Source organism: Erinaceus europaeus, chromosome 18, assembly GCF_950295315.1.
Source record: "Erinaceus europaeus chromosome 18, mEriEur2.1, whole genome shotgun sequence".
NCBI lineage: Eukaryota > Metazoa > Chordata > Mammalia > Eulipotyphla > Erinaceidae > Erinaceus > Erinaceus europaeus.
The window spans coordinates 9,662,648-9,677,480 of record NC_080179.1 but is presented as its reverse complement, the minus strand read 5'-3'; the positions used below and the strand labels follow the sequence as shown (position 1 = coordinate 9,677,480).

The following is a 14,833-nucleotide window of genomic DNA, read 5'->3' as shown; positions in this document are numbered from 1 at the left end:
ATCTAGGAAAGTGATTGACTTGTATGTCAGTTTTCTATTCTGAACCCTTCTTTTAATTTCATTAGTAACAGAGGATTTTATATCTACTCTAAAATTTTCACATAAATTACTACTACCTGAGAACAAAAGTAGCTTGCCTTCTTTCCAATCTGCATACGTTTTAATTTTCCTTCTAGTCTCACATTAATGCTTCCAGTATGATACTGAAAAGCAGTGGCGAGGAGGACATTTTGCTTTGCTCCTGGTCACAGTGGGAATGTTTTGAGCATCTCAATATTTTGATCTATAGATGTAGATATAGATACATAGACATGTAGATATATATTATTCTCTATCAGACCAAGTAAGTTCTCTTGCCCTAGTCCACTGAAATTTTATATTATGAATGGACAGTGGACTTTGTCAAATCCTTTTTTACATCTCTTGGTCTGATTATGTGACTTTTGGCTTGCTGGCGAGATGAATCACCTTCACTGATTACTGAAGCTGGGCTAAGTCCAACTTGGTCATGATATTTAGTTTGACTTAATTATAATAGTTTTAATGTGTCCATGACTTTCTCTTTTAACTTACATTCCAAATTCATATATCTATACATGTGGAAAAAAATGATTTAATATTTTTATTCTGTCATTTAGTAAGTAGCCCCTTTTATGCTCATTCCAGATAGCTGGTTACTATGCCCTTCCTTTATACCTGAAGTTACTTTGGGTAGAAGACAGAGGAGAAGATTTTAAAAAAACATTTTATTAATTTATGACCTTAGCTATCTTCTCTTAGAATTTTATAATTAAATTTTAATATTTTAAAAATCGCCATTAAATCACATTTGAGAAAACTTTGTATGTTTCACCATCAATTTGTAATGGACATTTAATTTTAAAACGGTGAATTCACCAAGGAAAGGGTTTTCTCATTTGTCTGAATTTTCATGCCATTTGATCATAAAGAAAAGTACTACAAGTCGCATTGTTAAATTTGGTATCTTAGTATAGAATTTGACATGTTCCAAACAATCTCAAGTTTGTGTAGTGGAGTTCTTTTTTTCTCATTCCTTGTCTTATCCTCTTAAGGCACCAGATATTTGCAAGTATGGAATGGAAGCAGAACCACTACATTCAATGTATAAAATGCTGAAAGAATCCATGAGTTGGCAAGTTGGTGGTAATCTACAAAAATAACAAAAGGAATGTCAAGTTGAAGCCTATCCATTTTTTAAAAAAAATTAATGTCAATTTATACTTTATGATATGTATCATTAACATTTAAGTAATATTTTATGCTTTCAATACAATGTTCTTGCTAGTGGTATCAATAATTAATGGGTAAAATAAGGTCTTGATCTTATCAGTTTAGGGCAACTCCAGCTTTGCTACCACTTTCTCCCACACCAGACTCCTCTGCTTTATCTCCCTTTTGAAGCATTCTCTTGTCAGCCTTAAACCTACTTCACCAAGACTTACTGTTTCAGTGGCTAGACTCCTATTTACAACCTACTGTTATAATCCTACCACTGACTGTTTAAGAAAGTAAACAAAGAAAAAGAAAAAAAACCTGAGGAAATCTGGACTCTATTGCAAATAACTTCTGCAAAGTCTGTATCTAATAATCTGTCAGATGAACCAAGTTTTATTGTTAATCCAGTCCTATGAAAAATGATACAATGGGAAGTATAGTAATTCCTCTTTTGTTTTGATCACAATAACAAAAGTAGAATAAATTAACATGTACAGAGACACACAGTATTAGATCTCCCACCCATTGGCTGATATGGCATTCCAATATGGTGCTGAGATCAAACCTGATCCAAAAATGTGGCAAGGCAACCACGCTCAACTGTGATTTTTTTTTTTTTTTCAGTGCCAGACCTTCTTTTAGTAATCATGAATACAGTTTAAATATCCTTAACGACAACCACAACTCGATGCAGACATTTGTCTTTTAATTTCAGGTATGAGTTCTGAAAAGAATGCTGTTAAGCAGTGTGTTGTGTGACCATCACAGAATGTGCTCACATACGCGTCTGTGATATAGCCTGCCACACACCTAGTCTAAATATAGGAATGACCAGGTTACATGGGGTCCACTGTTGACATAAATGTTGCTGCGTGCCTGTGCACAGAATATTGAATCTATAAAACACTTATGAAATCTTCATTTAAAAGATATATATCTTGTCCAAAGAGAACACCATGTGTATTTCAAAAGTTTCCCAAGATCATGGGTAATGCTGTGATTAGTCACTCAGCTACCCTATAAACTTGATGACCTCAAATCTAACCAAGGCAGCTCTACCAGGGTTATTATAATAAATGCTTCAAAATATTGCTGTTTTTTTTCTTTTAGCTGTAAGCAAGATATTTTTATGAACCAGATAAAACTGTAGCAAAGAACTATGATTTCTGTTTCACAAATCCAAGAATATGTTGAGGATATAGTGGCTTTAATATTTGAGACCATTTTTTTTTTGACTGCTAAGAAAAGAACAAAATTCTAAGCAACATTCAGTATCCATGGTAACATTTAGCTTAGAATGTTTTTTTTTCTTCATGATGAAGAAATCATTCCATTTATTTACAATTTCAAGGATTTTTAAAATTATAATATCCTTGTATTATGTGCTGAATTATTTTTTCTGTTATTTTGTATAATCTAGTAAATAGATTTCCATAATCAAAAATATAAATAAGACATAAAAATGCAATTGGATTATTTGTGTCACGGGTATAATACAAGCTTATTTCTCCCTGACAAATATAAAAGCACTAGGAATTATTATTATTTTTTTCTTTTGTGAAAAGAAAGAACCAGAATGTACAGGGTAGACGATAAAAAGTGGGCCCCCTCACGCAAGTCTACTCTCTACAGCTGAACTGCTGCCCCTGCTACAATAGGGACCTTTCTAAAGACAAATGTTTATTATTGCCTGGTTTGTAACTTTCATTCTTTTGTTCAAAGAATTTTTAAGTCCTGTTGAGTTAATCCATAATTAAGTGATCCAGAGAGAAACATTCAAAGAAAGTAATAAAATAGTTAGATGCTTATTTTTATACAGAAATTCTTAATGTGACATGGGAACACCTCATCTCTCTTCTACATATTCTGTTCCTCTTATTCTTCTCTTTTCCTTCTCTCCTACCCCTCATCTTTTTTACCACCTTCTTTTCCTCCCCCCGCAGTACAAAATATAAGTAATTGAAGACTTTTTTTTTTTTTTTTGCCTCCAGGGTTATTGCTGGGGCTCGGTGCCTGCACTAGGAATCCACTGCTCTGGAGGCCATTTTCCCCATTTTGTTGCCCTCGTTATTTTTGTCATAGCTGTTGTTGTTGTTGGCTAGGACAGAGAGAAATGGAGAGAAGTGGGGAAGACAGGGAAGGAGAGAAAGACACCTCAGACCTGCTTCACCGCTTGCGAAACGACCTCCTGCAGGTGGAGAGACAGGGGCTCGAACCGGGATCCTTATGCCAGCCCTTGCGCTTTGTGCCATGTGTGCTTAAGCTGCTGCGCTACCGCTGGACTCCCGTAATTGAAGACTCTTGCACTAATTGGAAATAATTATTGAAGAAAGAAAGCTAGAAGGGATGAAATAACGCTACTGTTTGAGAAATCCAATCTATTATTTTCACTTTTCAGTTTCAAAGTAGAAATAGTGATACATTGCTTACAAGTCACTTGTCACACGTCACATGTCAGCAATGAGCTATTTTTAAGTAAAACCCCATGAATTATGGACTCTGTGGATGCAAAGAAACCTTTGATAAGCAAAATAGTTGCACAGTCTACCTTTAATGTTCGACATAAAATACTTATTCTCTGCAAGTCACTAGGCTAACATCCGTGCTGAAATTCAAGGCCTTCTTTTCCTCTCTATTCTCTGACAAACTGGATACTTTAAGGGTAAACATATCTCTTCTGGGAGTCAGGCGGTAGAGCATCAGGTTAAGCACACATGGCACAAAGCACAAGGACTGGCATAAGGATCCTGGCTGGAGCTCCCGGCTCCCCACCTACAGGGGAGTCACTTCACAGGTGGTGAAGCAGGTCTGCAGGTGTCTGTCTTTCTCTCCCCTCTCTGTCTTCTCTCCTCTCTCCATTTCTCTCTGTCCTATCCAACAACGACATCCGTAACAACTACAACAATAAAACCTGCCTCTGCCCTCTAGTATTTAATTGAAACTTTCTCTCTCTAGCCTCCTCCCTTTTCTTCTCCTGTTCACTTATCTGCTCAATCTATTTTTTTTATTTATCTTCCCTTTTGTTGCCCTTGTTGTTTTTTATTGTTGTAGTTATTATTGTTGTTGTTGTTGATATTTTTGTTGTTGGACAGGACAGAGAGAAATGTAGAGAGGAGGGGAAGACAGAGAGGGGGAAAGAAACACAGACACCTGCAGACCTGCTTCACTGCCTGTGAATCAACTCCCCAGCAGATGGGGAGCTGGGGGCTCGAACCGGGATCCTTATGCTGGTCCTTGCGCTTTGCACCATGTGTGCTTAACCCGCTGTGCCACCACCCGGCCCCCATTTCTTTCTCTCTCTCTTTTTTTTTTCAGATAGAGAAAGTGATGCAAAGACAAAGAGAGAGAAGGCTAGAAATCACAGCACTTAAGTTTCCATCAGTGCAGAAGGAGCAGGGCTAGAAGCTGGGTTGAGACACAGCAAAGCACCGTGCCACACAAGTGAGCAAATTTTACCGTCACTGGGGCCATCTTATCCACTTCAGTTTGTAAAACACTGGAGTCATTCTGCAGCTATCTCTTCATCACTGATGCAGAGTCATGCACATAGACTGGATTGGAAGAGTGTTCTCTTTACAGCTTTTCAACCCTATGACATCATCCTAGAAATCTTGTTTGCTATCAGATTGTGAGATTTATGTTATATGATCCAAAATGTGGATCTAAGTCATGCAGAAGCATCCTAAAGCTCTAAAATGTGTTGTAGTCTAACATTTCAGAATTAATAGAAACAGTAAACATTTACAGGCATTTTATAATTTTAGAATCTATTAGAGAGCTTCAAAACATTTCTATGCTCCTACTATCAAAACAGTAGCTCACTATTGCTGAGAAAAAAAAAATCCATGGTTAGAAATTTCGCTAATAAAATAGCCAAGAGAGAACACACAAAAGGTTGCACATAAATGTGTGTAGCAACTTAATTCACAGGCATCAAAATTCGGATCCAAACAAAATATCCTACACTAAGTAAGAGGTGAACAGATGGTGGTATATCCACTCAGTGGAAGGAATATTATTCAGCAGTGAACAAAATGGATCATCAACCCATGAAAAGGGGTCACATATTCTGGGCCCGAGAGTGGTGTGCTCACTTGGTAAAGTGTACCTGTTACCATGTGCAAGGACTGGGGTCTGAGCCTTTGCTCCCCACCCATAGGGAGGATGCTTCACGAGAGGTGAAGCAGAACTGTAGGTGTCTACCTTTCTCCCTCCCTCTCTCTCTTTTCTTCCCTCTCAATTTCTCTCTGTCCTGTCAAATAAAAATAAAATAGAAAGGAAAAACAATGACCACCAGGAGATTCATAGTGCCAGCACCAAGCTCCATAGCAATAAACCCCAGTGGCAAAAAAGTAAACAAGTAAATAGATAAATAAGACAGAACTTTAAATATATACTGTTATGTGAATGAGACAAGTCTGAAATGTCTTGGTATGACTTCAACTATTTTACATTTTAGAAAAGGCAAAACTTTAGAGCCATTATGAAAATGGGGGGTGGAACTGATAAGTAAAGCATGGGGACATTTAGAGCAGTGAAACTCGATGACTCTATGATACTACAGTGTAAGATACTATCATTGTGGATACAGGACATCATACAATGTAAAACAATGTCAACAGGGTAAGAGTAAATGGGAATTTCATACTTTGTCTATTTTTTTGTAAACCCAACACTATTCTAAGTAATTACATTAATTATTATTTTAATGAACAAGAAATAAGTAGGTTTTTCTGTTAATTAGAATAAAATGTTTGATATGGATTCCAGACAAGATATTAACTTCTCAACTCATATATCTATCTTCTTTCTTTCTTTTTTTATGTAGTACAGAAATACATTGAGAGATGATCGGGGGATAGAGAGGTAAAAGAGAAAGAAAAACACCTGAAACCCTGATTCACTGCTTGTAAAGCTTCCCCTTGCAGGTGGAGATCAAGGTCTTGAACCCCAGTCCTTGCATGTGGCAATAGTAGCAATCGAACAAATGCGTTACCACCTGGTCTCCAACTCACATCTTAGTGTCTCTGAGTGTCTAGACATAGTCATAGAAATTCATTCACAGTGCATATCACGAAGTGAATTGGGTGTTGATTGGTTCCAGACCAAATTTTGTCTACCAGCCATTGAGAGCTCTACTCCACCAAGAAAAAAAAAAAAAAATTAGGCTACCTCCTGTTGTAAACCGCCGGTTGTATACTCCCAAAATATATACAAAAAAGTTCTACACACCAGTACCTTAGAACATGAACATATTGGAGGTATGGATTAATAGTGGTAGTTAAATTTAAATGAGGCCTTAAGAGTGATTACTAACCCACTATTCTTATAAGAAAATGTGTGCTCAGGCATGGAAGAAAAGGTATGAGAGAGGAAGTGATTATCTGCAAATCAAGGAGAGAGGTCTTAGAAGAAATCAAATCTGCTTTTGAAATTTTGATCCTGAAAATCTAGTCTCCAGAACTGTGGGAAATTCAATTTCTGTTATGTAAGCTGACTAGTCTATTGTGGTTTTTCATGAGAGTCCCAACAGACTAATAGACCCCCAACCTGACAGTACCTTAACTGACATTATTACTATCATCTACAAAATCACATTTTTCCAGTTATTTCAAAGTTACACTTCATGAAAACCTAGAAATATATTTTTGTCCTTGCATTTTTAGAAATGTGATTTTATTATTTTCAAGTCCATGAGGACGACAAGCAAATACTTTGAAAAATATATTACAAATTCATTTCTGTGAGATAATGTTTGGCTTAAGTGACAGTTCACAGTGAAAGATCAGAGAAGAGAGAAATTATCTTATTTTTTATGTCTTCCTGGGAGTCAAATCTAGGGCTTTAGGCAAACAAGTCATGTGATTTAGCCACTGAATTATGTCCTTAGTTGCCAATTTTTGTATATAACCTAGCGAAATCTGCCCCCAAATTGATATAAAATTCCTGATAAAGAATAGTTGATGGGTTTTCAGCAAAATACAATTATCTAAAATTAATTAACTCTATCCTTATTTGAGATATTTATTATTATTTTAACAGATGTATTCATTTTATGAAACAGCACCACACCCCTTTGGTATAAGTAATTCTTTTATTTATTTATTTTTGGTTAAATTTTTAAAATTATTTTTATTTATTTATTGGATAGAGACAGCCAGAAACCAAGAGGGAAGGGGGTGAAAGAGAGACAGAGAGACACCTGCAACATTACTTCAACACTAGCAAAGCTTTCCCCCTGCAGGTTGGATGGGGGCTGGAACCTGGGTCCTTGTGCATTAAAACATGTATGAGCTCAACCAGGTGTGTCACCACCTGGCCCCTGGTATAAGTAATTCCAAGACAAGAATCCAGGTCTCACACAAACAAGTCCAGTGATCTATCTGTTGAGACATCTCCCCAGCCCATTATTCTTTTAAATCCTCTTAAAATAAGTAACATGACAACAATAAATTTCAAACTTAAAACTTAGAAAAGTTATGGCTTTATCTAACTTACCGTGTCTGAATGTGAAAATTATTTGTGGTTCCTGTATGCTCATAATCATGAATAGCAGCAGCAAAAACCATTGCTAAAATTTCCAGTTCAGTGAGCCAGTGCTAGGAAATTAGAGAGAGATTCCATTACATTTAGAAAGTGGAGGCCATGGTGTCGTATTATGAAAAAAAAATTCTGTAATACAGTATAGGTAATGACACAAAATTATTTCTATTGATTTGAAGTACATTTTTTCCTACTTCACTTTCATTATTCTGTATAATGAATGATTAATGAATATAATGACTGCTTTGTAATTTCTAAGTTAATAATCATCATTTTCTATACTGACTGTAAAATGAGCAGTTATATGAAGCCTAGTAGGGTTTGAATTTACAATCATATGGGTTCTTACGAAATCCAGTTTAAATTAGTGGTTTTGGTGATTTTTTTATCATGTAAATAATATACTACCAAATTCCTTAAGTTCAACTTTAGTAGCTCTTATTATGAGAAAAATTTCTTCCAAGAACTGGAGTCATCCACTTTGTTTATTACAGAAACTCAACTTAATTTCTGTAGTTAAAGATTTAGGATAACTTTCAAGAATTTACTAGATTCTGTTTTCATAAGAAATGTTTTCTATGCCTGTGTAATTAAAACTAATGACAATAAAAAGAACATCACCTGTTCATATACAGTGATTGTTCTGTTTTCAATCAGATGTAAAAAAAAAAAGCTCTACTATTAAAATTCCCTTTAGGTAATTCTAATTTTATGCCTCACATCTGAAGGTTTTTTTTTTTTTTTTTTGGCTTCCAGGGTTATTGCTGGGGCTCAGTGCCTGTACCATGAATCCACTGCTCCTGGAGGCCATTTCCCCCCCCCCCCTTTTGTTACCCTTGTTGTTGTAGCCTTGTTGTGGTTATTATTGTTGTTGTTGATGTCGTTCGTTGTTGGATAGGACAGAGAGAAATGGAGAAAGGAGGGGAAGACAGAGAGGGGGAGAGAAAGATAGACACCTGCAGACCTGCTTCACCGCCTGTGAAGCGACTCCCCTGCAGGTGGGGAGCCTGGGGCTCGAACCGGGATCCTTATGCAGGTCCTTGCGCTTTGTGCCACCTGCGCTTAAGCCGCTGTGCTACCGCCCAACCCCCTATCTGAAGGTATTGTTACTACACTGTAAAATATGGTAACTACATGTGATTATTTAAACTAAAAATAAATAAGTGTAAATAAAATTAAGTTCTCTTTCCCAGTCACAGTAGATACATTTTGACTAATGACCACTCATTATCGTATAGAGCAGTGAATCTGTAAGCTTTCCTGCTGTCACAGAAAGTTCTTTTGGGATGTACTGTGAGCAGCTGATACTTGATGGTAGGAATGGCAGATCCAAAGGGCTATGCTTGCTCTTAGTGGCTTATTCCACACATTGGAAACAATTAACATTCTCATTCACAATAATGGAAAAATACAACGTAAACCACATAAACACTTGAAGAAAGGTGGTAGAATCAAGGTGCAAATAAAAGCAGACAGAGAAAGCATGTATTTGGTGGTAGATCCTGGAAGAAGGATGGAAAAGAAAACTGATAACTAACTGCAAAATTAGGGATAGATAATTTCATCATCATCATTATTACTACTATTATTTACCAGAGCACTGTTCAGCTCTGGCTTTTGCTGGTGCCTGGAATTGAACCTGGAACTTCAGAGCCTCAGGCATAACCATTTGCAAAACCATTATGCTATCTATCCCCACCCTGGAATAGATAAGTTCTAAAAAAAAAAAAAAAAAAAAAAAAAGCAAAGATGGAATGACACTGTGGAAACCTCCATGGAAATTGAAGAGAATTTCCAGTGGTAAGTTGTATTGGAAAACAAAATAAAAGTATGATTAAAAGAATGTAAAGTATTGGAAAAAGCTGTGAAGACTGGATTGACTGGAACTGACTCTGATTCTTTATAAAAGGCAAAAATCAGAAAGTTAAGGTGAGGACAACCGCTAAGTCTCATAAGTGACCAAGTCAGAGTCTTCTTCATCGTGGCCCCTTTCACATGACCTATCGTATCAGAGGCACAGCAAGGAACCTGACATGTGTTTATTGAATTGAATTTCACCAGTTTTGCACTAGGGGAACAAGTGGAAAGGAAACCCGATACTTATGCAAGCCTGGTTCTAAGTTTTCATTGATCCTCAGGAAAAATATTTACCCTTTCAGTCATAGTTCCCATGAAAGTAGAATTAGTGCTTGTTCACATGTGGAATTTTGAACTAAGTTTAGTTAATGTATGTACTATGCCAACAATAGGTCTTGTTATATGGTATACAGAAAAAAGGCCATTTTGCTGAATTTGTAACCTAGAATTGTTTAAGGCTTTGAATATGGAAACTAATGGTGAACTAACAACTTCAGTGATTGCAATTCAAGAATAAATGTCTCATAGCTGAATGAATAAAGCAGAAATGGTTTTCTGAACCAAAGGAGATTGATAGAACTTTCTGTTCTGTGTTTATAGATTCATTCAACTGTGAGACATGAAATTGAGGAAAATTACCTTACTAATGGCCTGTGTTATAGACTGAACTATGAACTAGCATTAGGTCTCTATTTTCTCTTCTGAGGCCATCGAATTAAACACTGTGAAACGAATAGCAACTAATGTTAAACCAGTTTCTGCATCCATAGTATCTCACTGTGTTATTAAAGAGCTATTCCTAAAGCAAATCACCTATTTTTATGGATTTACTATTAGTTACATTTGTGATTTATATCTTTATAATCTTTTAAAAACAGTAAATATTTTATGATAATATAGTCTCTACATCCTCCCACAGTTAAAACTTGCTCCATGAGTATCTTCTATTTATTGTCATATTATAGTCTTGAGAGCAAAGTTTATACTATAGAATAGTGTAGAAAAGGGCCTAGGTGGTAACACACCTGGTTGAGTACACATGTTATAGTTCTCAAGGAACTGGGTTCAAGCCCCCAGTCCCCAACAGCCAGGGGAAGGGGGGGAAAGCTTCATGAGTGATATAGTAATGCAAGTGTCTCTCTTTCTCTCTTCCTCTCTATCTCCCCATTCCATCTCAGTTTCTCTCTATATATCCAAAAACAAAGAAAATATGAATAAAATGTCTGGGAAGAGTTCAAGGAGCTCTAAAAATATATTTGTACATATAGTTTTCTTTAAATATCTAAGTTACCTACAACCTTAGGCCAGATAGTTGGCCCTGTCAGTATCTAAGACATGGTAATTAGTAGATAGTCCTCAAGGGAACAAAGTATAGTGGGATCAAGTATATCACAGCAGATCCTAATCACTGGATTATCAAAGAAAAGCCTATTTAATTGGTTAAGTTCTCAATTAACATGGAACAAAATAAAAATCTGTATTGTTGACTGTAAACATTAATCCCCCATTAAAGAAATAAATGGAAAAAAAATTTAAAAAGAAAGAAAAGATAAGCCAACTCCCAACTTACATGGTTACAATAATTAAATATTGCTATTTTAAACTCTTTCTAAGGGACCCTTCCCATTCTCTTTCAGATCCTCATTTCTCTTGGATCTGGAACCTCTTGGACTATGCCCATATTTCTTGGTGTTTCTTTTCTCTGATCCTTTATATTCATACTGACTCTTGACTTCAACTGAATCAACACTACCAGTGCTGCCATGCCACATTATGCTGCTACTGACTTGTTATTGCAGAGTCTCTCTCTCTAGAGACACCAAATCTGAAAGGTCAACCTCCTAACTCTTCCAATTGGGTGAGATTTTTCCTAACACATGGGACTACCTAGTTCCATTTCAGATGATATGTTATGTAGCAAAATTACAGATACTAGATATAGGCTAGGGCTTAAGGTACTGGGCTCAGGTGTACATGTATCCATAAGCAAGAGGCAACTACATAACTCAAAGTGAAATGGCTTAATAGCCCTCTATGATTAGACTCAGACCTAATAAAACTGGGCCCTAATAGAAGAGCCAAGAGAAGGCATCATAAGGGAGTCAGGCAGTAGCTCAGTGGGTTAAGCGCAGGTGCTACAAAGCACAAGGACCAGTATAAGTATCCCAGTTTGAGTCCCCAGATTCCCATATGCAGGGGGGTCACTTCCCAGGTGGTGAAGCAGGTCTGCAGGTGTCTATCTTTCTCTCACTCTCTCTCTGCCTTCCCCTCCTCTCACCATTTCTCTCTGTCCTATCCAACAACGATGACATCAATAACAACGATGACAACAAGGGCAACAAAAGGGAATAAATATTTTTTAAGAAAGGCATCATAAATTCTCTCACCAGTTAGACTTAGACCAAATAAACATGGCAATCTAGTAGAAAGGTCCAAAGAAGGCAGACCTCATAAACTTAATGCTGGCTTGGATACTACAAATGACACTCAAGGCTTTAACAACTGAAAAGTCTAAGGTCACTGGATAAAGAAAGGACTACAAAAGCTAGATAAGGGCAAGATGCTGGCTCACTTAATGATGGACTTTTTGGTCAATACTATACCATCACCTGGGGCCACAGTTAGGGAATTCTTGGATGCCTACACACATATAATTGGGCCTTGACCTCTGATATATCCCTCTCTTCACCATAACTAGTCACTTTTATCAGGAACATCATACATCCTCTCCTGGGCCACTCCAGGAAATTTCCTTTCTTTTTTTTAAAATTTATTTAATTTACTTATTCCCTTTTGTTGCCCTTGTTGTTCTATTGTTGTAGTTATTATTGTTGTTGTCGTTGTTGGATAGGACAGAGAGAAATGGAGAGAGGAGGGGAAGACAGAGAGGAGGAGAGAAAGATAGACACCTGCAGACCTGCTTCACCGCCTGTGAAGTGACTCCCCTGCAGGTGGGGAGCTGGGGTTCGAACTGGGATCCTTATGCGAGTCCTTGTGCTTTGCACCACCTGCGCTTAACCCGCTGTGCTACAGCCCAACTCCTGAAATTTCCTTTCTATAAAGTAGCAACGGTAGGGACTGCCCCACTCTGTGAAGGAAGGTTTCAGTCACCCTACCCTGCCACTTAAGGCCTAGCTGTGACCACAGACTGCGAACACTGACAGAGACTCAGAGGTTACACGGGTTCCTATGATAAATATGAATACATATGGTCCCTGGGTCAGGTTGATGGGGTAAACAGTTAATTTTATACATAGATTTTCTTCAAGTTTGGGAGCTACTCTTTGCATTAATCCAGATATTTTTGTTAATTGTTTTTACTGTCTTTATTTATTGGATAGAGACAGCCAGATGTCAAGAGGGAAAGAGGTGCTAGAGAGGGAGAGAGGGAGAGAGAGAGAGACACCTGCAGCCCCACTCCACCACTCATGAAGCTTTCCCCCTGCAGGTGGAGACTGTGAGCTCAAACCTGGGTCTTTGAGCACTATAACATGTGTGTTCAACCAGGTGTGCCACCACCCACCCCCCCCACCCCCCCGTCCAGCTTTCAAGCCCTATTCTGAACTCTGACACCATCTTCCCAGACAATATTTTTGTCCATGCTAGTTGTCAAACTCTAGCAAGAACTATGAAAGTCATGGTCATGGGCCTCTAGGAACATACCTAAAATAGACTTCCTTGTTTCTTCCCACCCTAAGAACCCTGTTCTCGTTTGCTCTATTCTTACTTTGTGGTTCCTGTTCATTAGTCATTTTGTCCTGATTTATATCTTATAGTCTTTCAGCCACCAAATGTCAGATGCTATCATGATTCCATCCTGAATTCCCTAGGCAGAGGACCTCATCAATGTGTCCTGGAACCTTACCTTTCAAAAGCCTTAATCCACTAGGGGAAAGATAGAAACAAGCTGGGGTTATGAGTCTACCTGCCAACATTCAAGTCTAGTGGAGAAGCAATTACAGAAGCCAGTAACCCACCTTCTGCACCCCAGAAAGAATTTGGTCCATACTCACAGTGGGAGAGAAGTGATAGGGGAGGATACTCAGATGGCTCTGAACTCCAACTCTATCAGGACCCCGAGAGAAGAAGAAAAAAGAAAGGATATTTGGAAGTAGTAATAGATGTAGGTAGGCATGACTTAGGAAAGAAGGCAGGACCATAAAAAATGGGGAGGTATATACAAATATAGACAGCTATAGAAATAATAGTCAACCCCTATCTGTAACCATGGGAGAACTACTGTACCTTTCAATGGATGGAATGGGGATACAGAACTTTGATGGTGGAATGATATAGAATTATACCCATTATCCTGTAATTTTGTAAGTCAATATTAAATCACTAATAAAATTACAAAGAGAAAATTGCCCATTTAATTTTCAAATAATATTACAGGCAGGTATTTATCACCACTAACAACAGTGCAATGGTGACCAAAAGGAGGAAGAATGAAATTTGATACATTATGTAAATGACCTCATTTAATTTTTACAACCATCTTTTAAAAATTATTTTCTAGGTAAATTATTGTGCACTTAATTGGCAGATCATAAATCTGAATCCTAAAGAAGGAACTCAGCCTGCCAAAGATTACACAACTCTTTTTGCAAAGTAGGAATTTAAGTCAAAATCAGTTTGATTTCTAAGTTTTGGTTCTTTACTTAGGCCATAACATTCCTCCTATGGATTCCATAGCATTCATTACTTAAGGAAGCAGTATAGAACTGATCAGTCCAAGAACTGAAAAGCAGAATTTCTATATGATTTAACTAGACATATTAGTGGGTAGAGTTAAAAGCTTTGACTTAAGTCTTAAGATGTAACTTTCATATCAGAATTATTCACTGTGTGTGCTATAGAGAAAATGTCTGACCACATAAAGAGGTTTGAGAAAACTGTAGGGCAGAAATTCACATTACCATTTAGTTCCCTGTATGCTCAAAATAGAATAGTTCACAACTCTTAACTTGGCCTCTAAGGTTGAACATTTTATTTTTCTGTATCCCTTTAATAGACTGAAACAGTTTGTCATACTTTTGCTGGTAAGAAATCAATAAGACTATGATTAGATTAATGTATATTTACCTAAGCTAATATAATAGTTTATACATTGATTTGACATTTTAATTTAATATTTTAACATTAAATTAAAGTACTAATTAAAATTAATGGTAAATTTCATGGTTTAATGGACATT

The 14,833-nt window shown here is 37.0% G+C and overlaps 1 protein-coding gene across 3 annotated transcripts in view; it reads right to left on the bottom strand.

Annotated features, from left to right (window-relative positions):
* The window catches only part of PDE1A (phosphodiesterase 1A), a 320,443-nt gene that overhangs the window by 48,534 nt on the left and 257,076 nt on the right, over positions 1–14,833 (bottom strand). For all 3 annotated transcript variants that reach the window (XM_060177615.1, XM_060177617.1, XM_060177616.1), the window contains one exon: positions 7,735–7,835. In XM_060177615.1, the coding sequence (XP_060033598.1) occupies positions 7,735–7,835 (101 nt within the window). The remainder of the gene's footprint in view (positions 1–7,734; positions 7,836–14,833) is intronic.